Genomic DNA, 22166 nt, shown 5'->3' with positions numbered 1-22166 from the left:
TGCTTAAGGAGTAATGCATACTGTTCTCTAGTTTGATTTGGTGGTCTGTAACAGACCCCCACCAGTACCTTCCCCTAGGTTTGTTAGCTAGAGCATTGATTTATATGCATTCAAGACCCAGTGGTTCTGAGATATCAATAACTATAAAAAAGTTAATGGTATCTGTAATGCAGAGTGCCAGCTCTTTCACCCACTCTGTTCCTTCCTAAACAGGTTGTAACAATGTAATGATTTTAACACTCTAATAATGTGTCCCACAAGGTTTCAGCAATACCAATACCAATTATATCACATTTCTTCTCAGTGAGAATTTCCAGCTCTAATTGTTTATTGCCCAGACTCCTAGCATCAGTTTGTAAGCAACTGATATTTTCCTTCTCTTTACATTCTTTGTCACATTGGTTCAATTTGTTCATTAAAGGCTGAGTTTGTACAACATTCACCTCCTTACCATTCTCCTCTTGGATTGTTAATTTAACACCGTCCGGACTGCTCCAACTAAGAAGTCCATTGCTGAATTATCTGTCCACTCTGATGGAGTCACCAATGATGATTGCTTGTCTTCTTAGGACAGTTGAAGAATCTCTCTTGGTAGCTGATTGCTTCATACCATATCACAAGAACGCCCATCAAGTATGTCTCCTGTAGCATTCTGTTCCATTCTTCTAGAGATAAGTTCCTTGATAGTTGGCTCACTGAGCTGGCTCACTAGCTGGATTGAATGCCACCTGTTTCTCTTTCCTCCCTCTTGGTCTCAAATTGCCTATCTTCTTCTTTGGTTTATACTCTCTCCAATGGCAAACCTTCCCCATGTGGAATCTGTGGTGATAATTTCTGAATCTGGTTGTCCAAAAAGACTTCGTTTTCTCAGACACTACACTGTTGATACCTGTGCTTCCAGACTATGTATTTTGTCCTCCAGTATGGCCACCAGCTTGCATTTCATGAACCAGAAATCTTTACTATATTCCAGCAGAAAGGAAAACATAGCACATCCAAAGCAAAACACAGCAGTTGTTCTCTCGTCATTCATATCCACTACCTGGCATAGAACCATACTTAAAACAGAAGGAATCACACTTCCTATTGCAGTTCCCTCCAAAACTCCCCTGGTTACTCCTGTTCTCCTCCTTAAATGTTCACTTGGCAACTGACTTATATACTAAGACTTGCTGCTTAACTTTACCCCATCAGAGACTTCAAACACCAGATCTGATCAAAGAATCCCAGCCACATGGTCCTCATGGAGATGCAACAAATAGACCTCACCTGACCTGACCTGTTGACCTGGTAACCCCCAGCCACACAGCCCTCACAAGGTATGTCTTACACAGGGATTTAAAAAAACCGCTGCTGGCCCAGGTCAGCTGACTTGAGTTCATGAAGCTTGGGCTCCGAGGCTGAAAGATCACTGGGTAGACATTCGGACTGAGGCTGGAGCCTGAGCTGTGGGACCCTGCAAGGGTGCAGGGTCCCAGAATTCGGGCTCCCTCCCAAGCCTGAATGTCTACACAGTGATTTTTAGTTCAACAGCCCAAGCCCTCTGAACCCGAATCAGCTAACTTTGGCCAGCCACCATCATGCCACAGGTATTTTATCCCTGTGTAGACATCCCACAGAGACAGACAAACAACTAATGCACTACATTCTTTTTAATGCTTTTGAAAATCGGGTTTAGGGTCCTAAACCACTTGGGCACTTTTGAAAATTTTGCCCTCATCTCCTTTTTAGTACACAAGTACAGGAGAGAGGGAAGAAGCTGAGAAAGCTGGACTTCTCTATTAACTGTAGTGCAATTTTTCGAACATTCTTTATTGATTCTTTTTTCCTGGGGTAAAAGTACAACATGACATTCTCAACAAGTGAACCAGGACAGGAGTGATCCATAAAACAGGAGAAGGGAGCCATTGTGTGCCCTGATTTGTATTCCAAATTTGAAAATGTATGTAGCTTGGTGTGACATGAAAACTGATCTGAACCATTTCTCTCAGCAATGCATATTAAAACCACATCATGAAATACATGGGGGGATATTGCTAAAATCTCAGACAGATGGTTCACAGTTAGTGCTAACTAACTGTGGTGAAATGAGAAGCTAGATTAAGCTATCAACCCCATAATTAACCATTTGTTGCTCTATTTAGCCATAGGACATTCTCAGTTTTCTTGTTTTGTTGAAATAACACTAAATGTTCTTTTTAATTCTCTTTGGTCTTTTTGTAAACAGTTCGCTAATCATAATTTATGTTGCTTTTAGTTTACTAGAAATAGAAGTGCACAAATACCAATGAAAATGCATGAATTGTCATTAAAGATGTACATAGCCAAACTTACCAGCAGAAAAGGTATTTTTCTTCAAAATTCTTTTTCTCTATTTGAGATATGTTGCAACCCCATTCAGAATCTCAGTGGGGTAAATAACCTGATACTTAAGATCCAAACTGCATTAAAAATGCAAACGGATTTAAAAGTATGACTTAAAATATTTAAAAATGGATTGAAAATTATGGCTTCAAATATTCATGGGATCAAGATCTTGATGCATAGCATGTTGAGCAGTAGTCATCATTGTTCATAGTTATTTATATATCCCCAGACATTAACATGGCATTTTACAAACTTAGTCCCCGGTTCTGCAAACAGATCCCTATGTGCACACACAGCAGTTTGCAGCACTGGGGCCATGCAGTAAGGGGTTGAAAGCTCTGAAGAGCTTAGGAAAAAATTCAAAACTTGCCACTGATTTGGGGTGATACAATTTTGGGATGTCTACCTTGAGACGCTGAAGGCCTGATTTTTCAGAATGTTGGGCACCTATATCACCGACGGGAATTGCGGGTGCTCAGCACTTCAGGAGATCAGGCCCTGGGTGGCTGAAGTCAGGAGACCCAAGATTCAAAGCACTTAAAAGTAGAGGCCACTTTTTACAACTCTCCTGCTGTTGTCGGGGTTCTGGGCCACATGGAAGCTCCACTTAGTGCCTCAATGGTTATACCTATCCCCTACTGATGAGTCCCCTCCAAGGATCCTGCTAGCGAAGGTAAAGCATTTCAGTGGCTCTGGGAGGTGAAGTAGAGGGTTGGGAAGTAATGGGAGGAGATGAGGATTTGCTGAGTGGGAGAAAGGGAAACTGTTAGGCCTTTAAAATCTGGGCATTTGATTCATTGGGGGTTGTATAATCCATGCCCAGTCTGCTATGAAGCTGCCTTAAAGCACTCCTTGCATTGCATCCAATACCTGATAAACCGTCTGAGTTGGCATTGTTTGGTTAGAGTTTTCCTTTATATTATAAAAATTCCATGAGAGTTTGAGACAGTTCATTCAAAGCAGAGCCCGCAAGTGTTCTCCCTTTGCAATGAAGAGGGGGTTATTCTCTTTCCTTTTTCAGTGTCCTGATGAGAACAATCACAGAATCAGAATCTCGTTATGGATTCTTCTACACATGTGTGCTGGGCACTTTAAAGTATAAGCACAAACGCAATTACCCCCAGCATTGGTTTGTGTACATTAGGGAGTCTGCAGGCCCCCGAGGGAAGCTGTTCAGATTGGACTCTTCTGGCATATGTGGGTAGAGGTAAATTGAAATTATTGATGTACCAAACCTCTCCATTACAGTACTCAGTTTGACAGGTTGGATCACAGAAAACCCCTTGGGAACTGCCAGGTGATATGCTGAGACTACTTCTAACCTATTTTCCCTGCCACCTTGGGACTCCAGAACCTTGCCAGTTTGAGCCAGACATGCTAGCCTGTACAAACCCAGACCCAGGTCTGAACTACGTCCCACAAAAGCTGCAGGCTTAACTGAAAACAGCTTAAGAAGTGTTCCTGTCTCCAACACTCGGATGCCCAGCTCCCAATGGGGTCCAAACCCCAAATAAATCCATTTTACCCTGTATAAAGCTTATACCGGGTACACTCATAAATTGCTCACCCTCGATAACACTGATAGAGAGATATGCACAGCTGTTTGCCCCCCCCAGATATTAATACATACTCTGGGTTAATTAATAAGTAAAAAGTGATTTTATTAAATACAAAAAGTAGGATTTAAGTGGTTCTAAGTAATAACAGACAGAACAAAGTGAATTACCAAACAAAATAAAATAAAACATGCAAGTCTATGCCTAATACAGTAAGAAAGTGATTACAGATGAAATCGCACCTTCAGAGATGTTCCAGTAAGCTTCTTTTACAGACTAGTCTCCTTCTAGTCTGGGTCCAGCAATCACTCCCACCCCTGTGGTTACTATCCTTTGTTCCAGTCTCTTTCAGGTAATCTTTGGGGGTGAAGAGGCTATCTCCTGAGCCAGCTGAAGACGAAATGGAGGAGTCTCCCAGGGGCTTAAATAGACTTTCTCTTGTGGGTGGAGACCCCTCCCCATGCAAAATACAGCTCCAAGATGGAGTTTTGGAGTCACATAGGCAAGTCACAAGTCCATGCATGACTCAGTTTTTACAGGCAGCAGCCTTTGTTTACATGCTACCTTGAATGTCCTCAGGTAGACTTCTTATGTGGATTGGAGTCTTCCAAGATCCATAGTCCATTAAGTATTCCTTGGTTGGGCACTTAACTTGCAAATTCCTTTCTAAAGAAGCTGACCAAATGCCTTACTAAGGCTACTTAAATTCAAACAAGTACACAGCCAATATTCATAACTTTGAATACAAAAATGATACATGCATACAAATAGGATGAATATATTCAGTAGATCATAACCTTTGCAGAGATATGTTACATGGCATATGTAGCATAAAACATCTTCCAGTTATGTCATATTTACATTCATAAGCATATTTCCATAAAGCATTATGGGGTGCAACATCACACTCAGAGCAAAATAAAATTGCAAAATTGCTTGGGTGCAGATTAAGGCTCCTGCCAGTGATGGCATTCACTTAACTACACAGCACACTAGTGGGGCTGTATTTATACACACTGTTCCTGAAACACCTTTTTAAAAAAAAAAAGTGAAGGATTGTCACAGGGTGTGCCTGCCCTATAAGACCCCTGCTGGCCAATAATGGCAATGCAGGCACTCCCTGCTCTGTTTTCTCCCCTGAAGTGGGTCCTCTCAGCCTTCTCCACACAGGCTGAAGTTGGCAGCAGTTCTTTTGCTCCCCTTGGACTCCATCTTCTGAGCTCCTTTAAGTCTCTCTGCTCTGGGATAGAGCATTCCTCAAGGAACCCATTCTGAAGCACTTGGGGAGAGGAAGGTGATCATGAACAGTCAACATGGATTCACCAAGGGAAAGTCATGCCTGAGCAATCCGATTGCCTTCTATGATGAGACAACTGACTCTGTAGATGAGGGGAAAGCAGTGGATGTGATATATCTTGACTTTAGCAAAGCTTTTGATTGGATGAATGGACTATAAGGTAGATAGAAAGCTGGCTAGATCATCAGGCTTACAGGGTCGTGATCAACGGCTTGATGTCTAGTTGGCAGCCGGTATCAAGCGGAGTGCCCCAGGGGTCGATCCTGGGGCCGGTTTTGTTCAACATCTTCATGAATGATCTGGATTATGGCGTGGATTGCACCCTCAGCAAGTTCGTGGATGACATTAGGATGGGGGAAGAGGTAGATAAGCTGGAAGGTAGGGATAGAGTCCAGAGTGACCTAGACAAATTGGAGGATTGGGCCAAAAGAAATCTGATGAGGTTCAACAAGGACAAGTGCAGAGTCCTGCACTTAGGATGGAAGAATCCCATGCACCCCTACAGACTAGGGACCGAATGGCTAGGCAGCAATTCTGCAGAAAAGGACCTAGGGGTTACAGTGGATGAGAAGCTGGATATGTGTCAACAGTGTGCCCTTGTTGCCAAGAAGGCTAATGGCATATTGGGCTGCATTAATAGGAGCATTGCCAGCAGATTGAGGGAAGTGATTATTCCCCTCTATTCGGCACTGGTGAGGCCACATCTGGAGTATTGCATCCAGTTTTGGCCCCCCACTACAGAAAGGATGTGGACAAATTGGAGAGAGTCCAGCGGAGGGCAATGGAAATTATTAAGGGGCTGGGGCGCATGACTTACGAGGAAAGGCTGAGGGGACTGGGCTTATTTAGTCTGCAGAAGAGAAGAGTGAGGGGGGATTTGATAGCAGCCTTCAACTACCTGAAGGGGGGTTCCAAAGAGGATGGAGCTCGGCTGTTCTCAGTGGTGGCAGATGACAGAACAAGGAGCAATGGTCTCAAGTTGCAGTGGGGAGGTCTAGGTTGGATAGTAGGTAAAACTATTTCACTAGGAGGGTGGTGAAACACTGGAATGGGTTACCTAGGGAGGTGGTGGAATCTCCATCCTTAGAGGTTTTTAAGGTCAGGCTTGACAAACCCCTGGCTGGGATGATTTAGTTGGGGTTGGTCCTGCTTTGAGCAGGGGGTTGGACTAGATGACCCCCTGAGGTCTCTCCTAACCCTAATCTTCTGTGATTGACTCTCAAGCTGCTTCCCCTCTCACAAGCTCAGCCCCTCTGGGTTCCCTTTCCATCTTTCCTGCTCTGGGTAGAGCCCAGACTCCCAGGCTACTTCCTTGGAAACTTTTCAGAGCCTTCCACAAGAGTCCAGCTTGCCCCCTTGCCCCCAGACTTGTGGCTCCTCCCACAAACTGACTTTTCTTAGTCCTTGTTTGAGTTCCAGGAGTTTCAGGCTGTCTCCTGACCACAGTTAGGCAGCTAACAAGGGCATGGGGGCGGGGGAGGGGCTGACTGGCTAGCCCCAGGCCTCCTGATCCTTAAAGGAGAAGGCCACCCTCTTATAGAGATACTGAAGTTCCTGTCAAAATCCTAATAGGATCAACTATCATTTATTAATATATTTAGATGTAAAAACATTTTAAATATTGCCATCAGAGGATCAGGGGGCTTTGCTGAAAAATAGTTGAAACACAATTCACTCCCCCACTGGCATTGTCAAGCCAGCAGCCAATGCTCTCAACAAAAAGAACAGAAAACAAACAAAAAGAGCCCCACCTCAAAGCTAGAATCCTAACCCTAACCCTGATCCAAATGCAACGAGAATAACATTGGGCTCAAACCATGGGCACTGAGGCCCAGCTCCTTAAAGGTACTTAGGCTCCTAACTGCCATTAAAATGAATTGGAAACTTCAAGAGGAGAAATTGAGGGAGCCCCCCCCCACATCAGACTAGCCCACAGCAGGGTGGGTAGAGCATGCTCCTGCTAGGTGGGAGACTCCTGTTCAAATCCATTCTCCCCCTCAGGCAGAGGGCAGCATTGAACTGTTGTCTCCCTCACCCCAGGTGAGTCCTCAAACCAATGTGCAAAAAATTATTAGGTGGGTGACACTACCACCTCCTTCCCTGCGCATCTTGTGTGGAAGGAGGCAGGTGCCTAAATCATGCTCACAAGGAATGACGTTAGCGGCCATGCTCCAGGAGAGGGATTGCTAGCAGCGATCAGTGACTCCTTCCAGCATGGATTTAGACTCCTATGTCCATGAGAGGGCTGCCGCTTCAGAAAGACCCCTCTCATCAGCATCCTCCATTCATTAGCTTAGGCAGCTCTCTGCCTACCATGCTGGCTTCTGTGGATTGCAGTCTAAAGTGCTTACCTCTCCCCAATCATTGTATAGGGAAGCCTGGACACCGAACTCAGGATTTGGATATTGCAGTGTTGTGCTGTGATTTATCTAGGTGCCCAAAAGTTAGGCATTGCAATGCTTTGCATCACAATGCCTGAGTCCCTTTGTGGATCCAGGCATGGCGGCTCCTGCACCAGGTATTTTCCTGAAAGCTTTGGTCAGGATATGATGCTACTCACAATGGTACCAGGATGCATGTGTGGGGCACAGGATCACTAGTACTGGGAACAGGGTTTGGTTGCATTTTACATTGAAGATAAATTCTTGCAGTTTTGGTTGCAATATTACATTGAAGATAAATTATTATAGTTTTCTTTTTCAATTGACTTTATTTTAAATCTCTCTAGTTTGGCAATACTGCCATATGCCAATCAGGTAGCACCATGCCAGGCTCCTCTGACTCACCGCTCCGCGCCCAGCCCCAGACAGCCTCTTGCGGGGGCCGTTGCCTTTCTATCATACGAAGGTCCAGCATTGTGGAGAGGATTAGCCACAAGGGGTTGCTCGAGAATAGCACACAGTACTTCTCCCATCCCAATGGAGCCGTCATGATACCAGTAAAAGTTGCTCAGAAGGAGCTGGTGACCTGAATACATGTGTGTTGGACTCTGCGCTGGTCTGTGTCCAGAGTTATACCAAACAATCTATCCACTCTCAACTGCACAGTGCTACTTCTAAGCCTTATCTCTGCCCTTATTTTAACCGTTGCTGAAATGCCTTCGTTTCCCCAGATCATCATGAAGAACCTGTCAAATCAAGAAGTGACCACGTTTACATACAGCGAATGGCTGTCCAAGCTCAGAAATGCTAAGGGAGCTCTTGTGTGTGAGATGCCTGCAGTGATAAATGAAGAGCAGATGATGGAGAATACCACATACACTCTTCAGGTTAAAACCAGTGATATTGGAGGTAGGGTCATTTTGGCTATTTCTGATTTTCTAGCACAAGGCTCAAATGTTACCTACAGATACAATCTCATATTTCAGTGGAAATTATGCAATTTCTTAGGGCAGAATTTAGTCCTACAGTCCTGGAACCTTGAAATCCCTGGAGGATAAGAGTGTCTTTATTACAGAAACTTGACATTATTCAGTGGAGAACAGAAAACCTGCTAGACAGCAAATATAATTTTAAGCCTCTAGGTCTGTATTTGACTGGAGCTGCTTCCCCTTAAAGAGTTAATAGGCAACAATTGCTAGACACATTGCTACTGTCACTGGTCCTTTCTTGATCGGGTCCTGCTGTTGTGTACAGCAGAAGGTTGTTCTTGTGGTTAAGGCTCAGGGGATCTGGGTTCAATTCCTTGACTTGCTACTCAAAGGCACCCAGAGTCTGTGGAGATGGATGCAGAAAATAACTCTATAATGAGAAATAAATGGGCCTGATTCTGATCCTGATTCCTGTGTGATTTGGGTTATTCCCTTAACTGCTTGGTGCCTTGGTGTATTTCTCTGTTAAACAGGGCTGATGGTATTCACTGTCCTTTGTAACATGCTTTGAGACCCTTACAGGGATGCTCTAGGTATACCTGGTTCTCCCTCAGTGCAGGGGACTAGACTAGATGACCTCTTGAGGTCCCTTCCAACCCCACAATTCTGATTCTATGAAAGTGCAAAGTATTTAAAGAGCATGAAAAGCCAGCCCAAGGGTAAGACCCAGACTGTGAAACTTTGGAAAAGTTCAGTTAATGACAGAAGAAAGCTGCAGAGCTTCAAATATCTCAATAAAATGTGCTTGCAATGCCATTTGCTGGGATCACTGCCTATTTCCATGGGACCCTCTCTCCAACTCCTCTGTGAATCTTACACTCATTTTACACAATCACTGAATGCCAAATCAGTCCAAGATACACTTTATCTCGTAGACACACTTTCTGACTGACTTAGCTCTGGATCTTACAACATTGCTCAGTCTTTTATTTCCCCCTTTCCAGCGCTGAATTTACACCATGTGAGAGATTTGTGTTTAGAATCTAAAGATCACCCCGACAAGGTGTCTTCGTGACATCGCACCGTTTTGCTGTGTCGCTGCCCACTGCGTGCCTTAAAAACATGTAGAGAGACAAGGTGGGTGAGGTATATCTTTTATGAAGAGGATCTCTGGATAGCTTGAAAATGTGTTTCTGTCACCAACAGAAGTTGGTCCAGTAAAAGATATTACCTCACCCACCTTGTCTTGCTGATATCCTGGGGCCAGTGGGGCTGCAAAACAGTAAAAACGTGTTGTGGAGTACTAAAAACAAGAGAAAGAGTGAGGATGTGTTGGTGTCCTAAATATAAAGAGAAGGGTAAACACCTTTAAATCCCTCCTGGCCAGAGGATAAACCCTTTCACCTGTAAAGGGTTAAGAAGCTAGGATAACCTTGCTGGCACCTGACCAAAATGACCAATGAGGAGACAAGATACTTTCAAAGCTGGGGGGGGGAACAAAGGCTCTGTTTGTGTGATGTTTTTGCTGGGACCAGAGCAGGAATGCAGGTCAGAACTCCTGTAAAGGGCTAATAAGCAATCTAGTTAGATGTGCATTAAATTCTGTTTTGTTTAAATGGCTGATAAAATACGCTGTGCTGAATGGAATGTATATTCCTGGTTTTGTGTCTTTTTGTAACTTAAGGTTTTGCCTAGAGGGATTCTCTATGTTTTGAATCTGATTACCCTGTAAAGTATTTACCATCCTGATTTTACAGAGGTGATTCTTTTACTTTTTCTTCTATTAAAATTCTTCTTTTAAGAACCTGATTGCTTTTTCATTGTGCTTAAGATCCAAGGGTTTGGGTCTGTGTTCACCTATGCAAATTGGTGAGGATTTTTATCAAGCCTTCCCAAGAAAGGGGGTGTAGTACTTGGGGGGATATTTTGGGGGGGAGACGTTTCCAAGTGGGCACTTCCCCTGTTATTTTTGTTAGATGCTTGGTGGTGGCAGCATAAAGGTTCAAGGACAAAAGGTAAAAGTTTGTACCTGGGGGAAGTTTTAACCTAAGCTGGTAAAAATAAATTTAGGGGGTCTTTCAGGCAGGTCCCCACATCTGTACCCTAGAGTTCAGAGTGGGGAAGGAACCTTGACAGTTGGTGTGCTTGCCCTTCCATCCGGTATAAACAGTATGATCATAGTGTGAACTTTTTCTGCAATTCAGCCCTGGCTCACCATAGAAATGAGAGCGGAATGGGAGATGACAGCAGCCACAGACTCACCTCCTCTTCATGTTGAATGAAGGGTGATGGGTATGAATGATGAAACATTTTATTTCATTATGAGCCACGGCAGTTGGTGGGAGAGAACAGATGAAAATGAGAATGAGTTTGGTTTGGATCAAATTATACACTAAACTGGAATGCTGCTGTGCTTTAGCCAACATATCTGGGAGGGGTTCAAATTGTGAACCACGCCTTATGTATTTTGTGGTTACCACTTGTCTTCAGGAAAAGCCCTTCTCTCCAGGTAATAAATTGCTTGTTCGATATATCGAGCATGATGCATCTGCCACTGTCACACCGATGTAAACCAGCAGTAACTTCACTGAACTCAATGGAGTTTCACTGGTGTAAAGAAAAGCAGAATCAGGCCCATTTATTTCTCATTATAGAGTTATTTTCTGCATCCATATCCACAGCCTCTGGGTGCCTTGGAGTAATTTAGACAATAACACAAACTCTGCTACCTATATTAGGCAGTAGCACTTTTGCCAGCCACCTTACTGCTCACCCTTTCCCAACACTTTAAAATACCTCAGTGTTACTCAGGCTCAAGAAAATGCTTGAGTCATAGATGGGCCTTCTACTGTGCTCTGAAGGTTGGCAAACTTGGACTGTGGCGGAGAAATGGAGATGATTCTACCACCCCTCCTGCAAGTGTGGGTCCTCTACTGCAAATGACCTGATCTTCAGTCTTCCAAAAACCAGACCTAGGGGCTGTCAGAAGTGCTTCAGCTGTCAGCATGAAGGTAGATAGGAAGAGAGAAGGTATCTAAAGCAACCAGGTCCCAGGTTATATTCCTAAAAACAACCCCTTGAATTGCTCCCTAAAGCAGATAGGAAACCGGTACAGTGCATGAATGCAGAAATAATAGGTTTACAAGGGCCTGTTCTAAGATCCTTGGAATCCGGATACACTAATATAGTCTTTGGGTTCTAGCTCAGCCTAAGATAGGTGACCCTTTAAGAAGATGTGGGTGATTTTATGATGTCAGGGCCCTATCTTGAGGCATCCTTTTTTTAAAAAAAAATCCTGGCATGTCTATTTTGGGTTAAATGTACCCTAAGTCCTCCTTTGGGCCACTAGATAAGTGGCTTGGTTTTTGAAAGAGCTGGTCTCCCAGCAGCTAAGAAGGAAACTTGAGACAACTTCAGCTGGGCTTTCAGAGGTGCAGAGTAGTCATAACTTCAGATGAAGTTAGTGAGGGGTATATTTGGGTCCCCAGATATGAAGGTTCTCAAAATTTAAAGACACTTTTGAATATTTGTCTTTAAGAGACTTGCCCAAGGTAATGGTGAGTCCGTCTGGTTCAGTGGCGCAGTACTAGGCAGTGAGTGTAGGCAATTTTTACTTGAGAACATTAGAAAGGGAGTTTAGGGAGGGGAATCAGCAGAGAAGGAAGGAAAGAAACATGGTAAGAGCTATTCCTTTTTAGTGACTCAGGTTTAAACTATTTAATTCAAGATATGACAGACACATAGCTGGAAATAGAACCCAGATCTCTTGATGCTCAAAACCATCCTCTCTCCTTAGTGATCTTGATTTAAGTCATATTTCTATATTTTATTTGTAGCCATCAAATATGTGGCATTGCAAAAATAAAGATCCTGAACTAATAATAATATTGCTCTCTCTGTCTTCAAAACTCATTACTTAATGCAGCTGGCCTAAGAGGCGGGTAAATATTAATATCCCTGCTATTATACGATCCATTATTGCTGTTGTAAGCTCAGCTACAGTTTACAATTTACCTAATATGAGGTGATTGGTGCAGTCCGTTTCTAAGTGTCTGATCCAAAGCCCAGTTCAGGTCAAGGGAAAACTCCCAATGACTTCAGTGGACTTTGGATCAGGCCCAAGTCTGGTAAATTGGTACAGCTCCTCAAAGAGTAAAGGACCCACTCTGGCTTCTGCCACCAGGAGCATGACAGCTACCTCATCACGCTGACTTGACCTCTTTGTTTTGTTTGTCAATTGCATGTCAAATTTGCTGCAGCTCCTAAGTGTGTCTGACTGTTTCAAGGAACCAAAAAAAGTCAGCTAGGTGAAATAGCCATGGATTCAGCAATTTCTGTTCTTTTCTTTCCCATCTTGTACTAATTGCTTGTGAGGTTACTGTCACGGCATGAGGCCTTCATAAGCTGCCTCCTGCCAAGAAGGTTTTGCTAAAAGTCAGTTGGTTCTGTGTTTTTTTGAGACCCTGCATTAATTGGGAGCTTGCCTCTTATAAGAAAGTAGACTATTTTGCTTTCTTCATCACCTCAGCAAGCTTTAGGGCCATGAAAGGTACTGCCGACTGAACTGCATGAATCCCTGGTGCTGTGCTTTCCTTCCTTCCTTAAATTTTTCTCAGGGAACTGCTGAAAATTAGTCCCGATTTAACATAAGCAAAATGTCATGTGGATGTGAGACATTTATTTGACTGTCCTCTGCATGCAAGTGAGTCACTTTTGCATTGGTTCTGTTTTTCTTTATGTAAAGATGTATGTGGTTAATACAAATTTGGAAGAATGAGTTATAAAGTATTGTCCTGCAGTGAAACTTATTTTGTCACAGGCTTTCCAGGTTCCTCACATTTTCCCCTTGGCACTTGAGCAGAGCTGTACAAAAATCATTGTACAGATGATGGTTTTGCAATATGCTTGTACAAGAATTGGCTTGAGGCCTCTAAAGTCTGAAAAATTGGGGCTTCTAGCAGAGGGTGGCAAAGGCTGAGTTTCTTTGTGAGCCAAGTTTGGGTTTGATAGTCTCTTTTACAGTTGCCAGAATTAGAAGGCCCCTCAGGTCTGATGCAGCAATAAAGGTCCGGCCTCAGAAAAGCAAATTTGCTTCTGTGAACCAGTGCTTTATTATGGAATTATAGAAGGTGCCAGGCAAAATGCTAAAATGCTCATAATTTCACCCACGCCCATGTGAAATTCCATACTGGGTACCAGATTGGTATAGAGGCCATCTTAGAAATGCTTCCTTTCTAGATTGTTCGGTGGTGGGATGGGGTGGAAGAGAGACACATAATAGGTGAGATTTTCTAAAGCACTCAGTGTTGGCCTAATTCTGCTACCATTGAAGGAAGTGAGAGAAGAATTAGGCCAATGCTGAATGCTTCTGAAAATCTCACCCACTGTATTTATGTTAGATAAGCACAGGTGTGCATAGACACTGTGTGATGCAGCAGAGACTAGAGGCAGATAGGAAGAAGGTAAGGATGACGGTGCAGCTGGGAGAGAAACTGAGGGCACTTGAATGAGGCGTGCGGAGGGCATTGTGCTGAAGAATGGGGAAAGCAGATGAGTTAGAATTCTGGGAGAGACAGCAAGTGTCTGAGATGACCTCTCAAGGTCCCTTCCAGTTCTGTGATTCTATGATCAAGATAGAAGCAGTTTGGTCGTGTCTGTACTCCCTGTGCTCTTTGCTTAGCCCTGCACTCAAACCCCATGCTTGACAAAGGGAGGAAGGTAGCAGCAAGATGGGCAGTATCTGGGGGGCCAGCCCGTAGAACACGACTAGCCTCTCTCCCATGTGGGAGCACTTTGAGGATCAGTTTGGGGCCACTACTTGCCAGGAGAGGGAAATGGCAAAGTGGGAAAGGGCCCTGGCTGGCCAAGAGAGGCCTGTGGCAGTGAGGAGGAAGGTGTTCATGCCAGCCCACAAGCCCAACATAGAGCATTCCAACAGGTACTAGCTCCTTGACCACTAGTTTTTCTATGACTTTTGGCATCCTACTCTTTAAGCAAAGATGATACAAATCTCTTACTGTCGGCTTTCCTGCCCTGCCTTTAAGAGCATCCGTGCTGGGCCCCAGTGCAGTGCTCCTGCTGCCTGCCTCCTATGCAACTGTGTGTCCTTTGGCCTGTGGTGGTGCTTAGAATGGCTCCCAATGCCCGTGTTATCACACCATGCTATTTGGGAGATCCCAGGCTACCCCGTGAATTAGAACTGCACTACTGAATGGCAGGCAGTGGCAGGCAGCCATGTTCTTACTGTATTACTCTGGTACAGACACCAGGAATGTTAGGATGAAGCACTGGACTGGGACTTAGAAGACCTAGGTTCTGTTTCCAGTTCTGCCACTGGGCTGGCGGGTACCTTGGGCAAGTCACTTCACTTTCCCGTGCCTCAGTTTCCCCATCCATAACATAGGGATAATGACAGTGCTCTCCTTTGTAGAGTGCTTTGAGATCTGTGGATGAAATGTGCTATATAAGAGGTACGTATATTATCATAATTATTATGACAACTTGCATATAAGGACTTGCCACTCACACTAAATTTGTGGGAACAAGTTAAAAGTATCCACTTGTTACCTGCCTGCTGTGAAGCCTCTCTTTGCTGGTCCAGCAGAATCCTGCAAGAATCAATTCTAATCATCACCTCTGCCCTAAGAGTTTTGCACATTAGAGCAAGAATCCCAGTCACTTTTAGCCTGCCGTCTTTGCACCCATTTTGGTTGGCTTGGTAATTGTTCAGAGACATCATAGCAGTTACTGTGTTGTGTTTTGCCATCTCCTTCCAGGGGCTGGTACCGACGCCAACGTGTTCTTGATTATGTTTGGGGAGAACGGAGACAGCGGGACTCTTGCTCTGAAGGAGTCTAACAAGTCTAACAAGTTTGAAAGGAACCAGATGGATGTTTTCAATTTTCCTGACACACTGAGCCTGGGAGACCTGTGTAAGGTGCGCGTCTGGCACGACAATAAAGGTAACCAGACTGACGTGAGTGGCTTGGTGAAGGGTGGGGTGGGTAATGGTCTAGAGCTAGGAGAGGCAGCTGGGTCTAGTGGATTTGGCATGGACTCAGGAGTTCTAATCCCAGCTCAGCCACTGACCCAATGCGTGATCTGCAGCAAGTCACTTCACCTCTTTGGGCCACTGTTTCCCCTGCCATTCTTTGTCTGTTTAGTCAGGCTCTCTTCAGGGAAAGGACTCTCTCTTACTATAAGTTTGTACAGCGCCTAGCAAAATGGGGCCCCTCTCTCAGTGGCGGCTTAGGAGTGCTACTGTCATACCAATAATAACCTCTATAGCCGTCTTTATATTCTGCAACGTGCCAGACATCCGGCCTCTGCCATCCTCGCAACATGACTCGGTTAATGGAAAACTTTAGTAACATGACAGTACCACATTCCAGCAATTTAACTTCATCAGTCTGACACTGACAAGCAACAGAGTAATGTAGCTTGGTGTAATGCACTGAGCTTTAGAAGATAAAAACCATAAGGATCTATGTCTACCTTTATTAAAATCACTATATTATATGTATAGAGTTTGCAGGGCTCTGCCTTTTACTGTTTGAAACCTTACATGAATTAGGGAGCACAGCACTCGGTGCAGCTATATCCATTAGGGAACGTATGCAGATGCCAAGTAGCATGCTAGCAAACTGTCCAAGAAGGTATTACCATGGTTCATTGTGGCTTCATCTTGTATCTTGGCTAACAACTGAGTTTCTCATCTCAAAAAGAAGATCTTGCATTCACACTTGGTTTTCATTATAGCAATACATGTAAATGAATCAAATGCTGACTCCTCTTATTCTATCTCTCCTTACGGACAATATATAGGAATGGGGAAGGTTGTGACCCACATGGAATTAATGTAAAATCATCCTTTTGGATCAGAATCTCAAACTGAAGGGCTGTTTGCCGTTAGTCTCCAAATATAAACTTGTTCTGAAACGGCCAAGTAAAAACATAAGAAATACAAATTTTCACTCAACTTGGCCTCCATTTCTGCTTGCACACATCAATGCAAGCATAACTTTGGATCCACAATTATTTGCACCAACAACATAGGTCACTTAGGTGTGTGGTTTCTGTGTCTTCAAATTAGGGATTTAGACAAGTAACGGTCTAGACCAGTTCTCATTGAAGTCAGTAGAAAGACTCCTATTGACTTCGTTGGACCAGAATGGATCAATACTGAAGATTTCAGACACAATAAATTGTAGACATACAATTTTCACACAGTTATTTGTGTATACAATTTGCACCTGCAAATGTAGAGGCTCAAAATCTGAGCAGTATAACATGCCAGGTTTTTGTGGGCCTAATTCCGTGCTCACCCAAACTCTACTAAAGGCCAGCTCTCTATCTCTGATTGACTGAGCACTTAAACACTACAAAGGCGCTATAGAAACGCATGATAGCATTTTGGCTCGGCAGACAGTGCAGGCTCCACCTGATTTTTCGGTGCCGTGTTTGAAAGCAGAGGCTGATCAACATGGACATGCAAATCTGTTTTCAAAGAGGTTAGTAATTAAAAATATTACAAAGAGAATTTTTTCCTTAACAGAACTTTTATCTCCCCCAATGATAAATCATGCAATCAAAATTATAACATATCCATCGGACGCAAAGCAGATCTGAGAAAATAGCCAGTGTTTATGTATATATTCATATACTGCAATCTCAAATTCTTCTGTCTTCTTATTCCCCCAATGTATGTTTAAAACTGGATGTAATAGGATTTTTGCCAGATTTAGGAGCTGTAATTTTGGGCCCTATGTAAACTATCTACCCAGGTTTTGTTCAGTATAAATTTACTTTTTTTTCCCCCACTTCTAAGAATGAGAATTGTGCTTTAAATCAGAACACATGTCATCTTCATTGATCATTTTGAATTTTAATCCTATTCTCCAAAGCACTTGCAACCCCTCCCAGCTTGGTATCGTCTTCAAACTTTATATGTGTACTCTTTATGCCATTATCTAAATAATTGATGAAGATGTTGACCAGAACCAGACCAAGAACTGAACCCTGTAGGATCCCACTACATATGCCCTTCCAGCTTGACTTTAAAGCTACCCCAGGGCTCTGGCAGCCGGGCTCGGGCGGCGATTTAAAGGGCCCGGGGCTCCGGCTGCTGTGGGGAGCCCCGGGGCCTTTAAATCACCCCCGGAGCTACCAGCTGCAGAGGCGGCTGGGAGCCCCGGGGCTCAAGGGCAATTTAAAGGGCCCAGGGCTCCCTGCAATGGCCTGAGCCCCGGCCCTTTAAGTTACCCTTGGAGCCCTGCCGCCGCTACCCAAGGGCTCCGGCAGTTGGGCTCAAGTGGCGATTTAAAGAGGGCACCGGTGGCGCTTTAAAGGGCCTGGGGCTCCGGCTGCTGCAGGGAGCCCCGGGCCCTTTAAATCGCCAGCCTGGAGAAGCTGATCCAGTCCGGCATGGTGTACCGTCTCTTGCCGGTACACCATATCGACTTACTTTCACGTCTGAGTGGAGCACCCATAAGGGGACACATCTCGAAGAACCACAATTACTCCACAGATTGAGCAAGCATTTCTTCCAAATCCCTTCCTGGTTTGGGAATTAGTCATCAATGTGGAAGTATCAGGTTTGAATGTTTTCCAGTGTCTGAGGTTCCTGCATTTAAGTAACTAAAAACTCTGAGCAGTGACATTATTTCCCTACAGAATCAGAGTGACTTTTTTCTTATCTCTCCTTCCATCCTTCTTATTAGGAGAAGTTCTGTACAGTGTTTCTAGAGTCATCAGTTTCCAACTCTTGACCATCTCCATCACCTTGATCCAAAGAGATTCAAAGAGCTTAATTACTGAGAAAACACATTTCTCTTTATTGTCATTGAAGTAACAGAGAGAAGAGAGTCACCATGTAATTCAGTCCATTCCTCTGCCAGAACAGGATTGTGCCCTACATAATATTTAGTAGCGTGTTATCTGATCTTGTTTTAAATATCCCAAGTGCTTCTACCACTTCTTTTGGGTGACTCTTCCACAGGACAATGAATCATATCCACCTTTCTTGAGATAGACACAACTCGAGAATACCTTCTTTCTGACCACAGCTGATGGCCCTTAAAGGAACTTATCAGGTATGGTCCTACTACTGTAGGCCTTACATTGCCTAGCACTTGCGCTCACTATATATCACAATTCTGAAGGCTCCATCACTGTAGTATGTAGGCACCAACCCAATTCCAGTCCTTTCAGACAATAATAAAAGAATACATTATGAAAAGAAAATGAGGGACTCTCTGTGCCCTTACTAAAGATCTGTTTAAGTTTCAAACTCCAAAAGTCTTTTCTGAAGCCCTTTAGTCAACTCTTGATGGTTATCCACGTATTCTGTGAATCCAGTGCCCAGTTTTGTTCCCTGCCTTTTTAAAATCAGCCTGCTTGAATGTATCTTGAGACTCATCACATGGAAGTGGGTGAACGCACTGAGCTCCTATTTCAATAAGAGTTGTCGCTGTTCATCCGCTTTATTCACAGCTGGGGAAAAGGCCCCTTCCTTGTATTTGTCTATCACAGACATGTGCTGTGGGCTTTAGAGAACAAACAGAAGACAATCATCCTTCCCCAAAGAGCTCACAGTTTTAGACAGGATACAAAAAATTATTTAAGCAAATAACATTGGGGAAGGTAGGACAAGGGTCACATAATAATGCTACATGGTTACTCATGTCTATCTAACCTAGTTCATTACGGTAGTATCAGAACTCTCTCCCTCTCTCTGCCCCATAAGATTAAAATAACTCACTAGCCCATACAGGCAGTTGTAAAGTTATCTGTTCTTTAAAAGCATATCTTTACTATGAGCCTCATCTGTTATGCTGACCTACAAATTACTCTTTACGCATGCTAAGTGCTCTTACATAACGTGTGCCTCAGTAAAACATGAAATATGCTTCAATCACAAGATATAAATATTCATGGTAAATAGGCCCAATGGACTGTGATGGGTTTTTAGATGGGGTAAGATCCAAGTTACCCAGGAAAGAATTTTCTGTAGTATCTGGCTGATGAATCTTGCCCATATGCTCAGGGTTTAGCTGATCGCCATATTTGGGGTCGGGAAGGAATTTTCCTCCAGGGCAGATTGGAAGGCCCTGGAGGTTTTTCGCCTTCCTCTGTAGCATGGGGCACGGGTCACTTGCTGGAGGATTCTCTGCTCCTTGAGGTCTTCAAACTACAATTTGAGGACTTCAATAGCACAGATATAGATGTGAGGTCTTTTTTAGGAGTGGTGGGTGAAATTCTGTGGCCTGCGTTGTGCAGGAGGTCGGACTAGATGATCATAATGGTCCCTTCTGACCTAAATATCTATGAATCTATGAATCTATGAATCTATATCTTTAGCATCCTCAAAACACTGTTCCGTATTCACCCAGAGTAGTAAAGTGTTTTTGCACAGGAGGCTTTTAGAGGTTAGATTTTCTGCCTCGGTGCCTGCATGGAGTTTATGGTTAGATTTCACCTGAGTCAAATTCAGTGGTACTCAAGTTGTTCAGGCAGTGGAGAATAAAAATACGTCTGTTCCTAAAAGCAGTGTAAAAGATAAGCTCACCATTTGTCAAAAGCTGTTAGAGGCACTTGGTTACCTCTCTGCTCAGTGAGAAAGCGTGTGCTGTGAGATGCTGTTTTAATTGAGATGGAATAAATGGGCCCAAAGAGCCAAAGGTGTTAACATAACCCAGTCACTGTCCTACATGCAACAGTTTTAAACAAGGTTTAGGGTTTGGGACATAGAAACCTCAGCCTCAGCGCCATTGTAACCCATGCCTGCTTGGGATGGCGCTCTGTCCCCCTCTAGTGGCAGCTAGACCAACTAGAGATTGATGAGACTGCTATAGCCTTGGCTAAAAGAGATGTGTCTTTTACCTCATGCAGTACCAGCTCATGGATTAACTCCAGAGATCCCAGGTTTGATCCCACCCTATGACGCCCGGGGTCTATCAACTTTACAAGTGGGGGCTCATCAGGAATATCAACTGGGAAGTCTCTGAAGCTCAGGACGTACTTTCTCAGCTAGAGGAAGTACGTAACCCATGCCTGCTTGGTGTGGTGCTCTGTCCCCCTCTGGTGGCATCTAGACCAGCTTGAGCAGGGGTGCGCAAACTACGGCCCGCAGGCTGGATCCAGCCCACCAGTTGTTTTAAGCCGGCCTGCGAACTCCTGCTGGGGAGCAGGGTCTGGAGCTTGCCCCGCCCAGAGGTCTAGCTGGGGCACTGGGTTGGGGGCTGCACCACAGGGCTTGGCCCCACTCCGGCCAGGGCGCTGGGTCGGGAGCCACTCCATGCGGCTCCTGGAAACCGCAGCATGACCCTGCTCCAGCTCCTACGCGCTCCAACGGGAGCTGCAGGGGCGGTGCCTGTGGATGGGACAGCATGCAGAGCCACGCCTCTACGTAGGAGCTGGAGTACGGACATGCCACTGCTTCCGGGAGTCGCTTGAGGTAAGCGCCACTCGGAGCCTGCATCCCTGAGCCTCTCCCAATGCCCCAACACCCTGCCCCAGCTCTGATCCCCCTCCCGCTCTCCAGACTCCTCGATCCCAGCCGAGAGCACCCTCCTACACCCCAAACCTCTCATCCCCAGCCCCACCCCAGAGCCCCCACTCCCAGCTGGAACCTGCACCCCTTCCTGCACCCCCACCCCAGCCCTGATCCCCCTCCTGCCCTCCGAACCCCTCGGTCCCAGCCCAGAGCACCCTCCTACACCCCAAACTCTTCATCCCTAGCTCCACCCCCGAGCCCACACCCCCAGCCAGAGCCCTCACCCACTCCCACGCTCCAACCCCAATTTTGTGAGCATTCATGGCCCGCCATACAATTTCTATTCCCCAATGTGGCCCTCAGGCCAAAAAGTTTGCCCACCCCTGAGCTAGAGATTGATGAATCTTCTACAGCCTTAGCTAAGAGACACACATCTTCTCATGCAGTCGAGACTTATGTGTTAAGCTCCAGAGATCCCGGGTTTGATCCCGGCTGATGACAACCAGGGTCTGTTGGCCTTACAAGTGCGGGCTTGTCTGGCATATCAACTGGGAAGTCTCTGAAGCACACTTTTAAAAATCCTGTTAGCCTTTTATTAATGATGCAGAAAAGAAGGGAAAACAGTTAAAGCATTTGAAATGTAAAGTATTGAATGAGGCGTAACAGCATCCCTTGTTCCCTTTCCCTGTAGAGAGTCTTTAGAAGGAAAATATCCTGTCTGACAGTCTCTTAAAGGCTACCAATGAGGGTAGTAACTGTCCTTTGGGAAAATAAGTCAGTTGAGATGGGCAGGAGTTGTTGTTGCTGTTAAAGTCTGATTCTGTTTCCTAGAAGCCAGCAAGACAAACACACAAAGAAGGGAAGAGAAAAGAACAGAGAAGATAGGCAATGCTGTTTGGTGTTGATTCTCGCTTGTAACCTCACTGCTGGAGAAACACAAGCACAGCATAGAGTTCTGTCAGCCACTCCGAGACCTGGCAAACTTGTACCAGCAGCCAGCTGTTTAGGGCCTTTAGGGCCAGCTGCATTTAGCTGCCTCTTTCTGGTCACCGGCTTACGGCAGCTATGCTTCAAGCTATACAGACCTGGCCAGCTAAGCCAGACTCTTATTACACAGAAGGAAAAAGGTGAGGGATAGGAAAG

General features: G+C 44.7%; 1 protein-coding gene across 1 annotated transcript in view; it reads left to right on the top strand.

Annotated features, from left to right (window-relative positions):
• LOXHD1 (lipoxygenase homology PLAT domains 1) overlaps positions 1-22166 on the top strand; it is a 101804-nt gene that overhangs the window by 59453 nt on the left and 20185 nt on the right. Inside the window, exons 8-9 of the mRNA XM_073343459.2 lie at positions 8333-8510; positions 15307-15492. Coding sequence (XP_073199560.2) covers positions 8333-8510; positions 15307-15492 — 364 coding nt within the window. The remainder of the gene's footprint in view (positions 1-8332; positions 8511-15306; positions 15493-22166) is intronic.

Source organism: Lepidochelys kempii, chromosome 5 (assembly GCF_965140285.1).
Source record: "Lepidochelys kempii isolate rLepKem1 chromosome 5, rLepKem1.hap1, whole genome shotgun sequence".
NCBI classification, from domain to species: domain Eukaryota; kingdom Metazoa; phylum Chordata; order Testudines; family Cheloniidae; genus Lepidochelys; species Lepidochelys kempii.
This window is presented reverse-complemented; position numbering and strand designations above follow the sequence as displayed.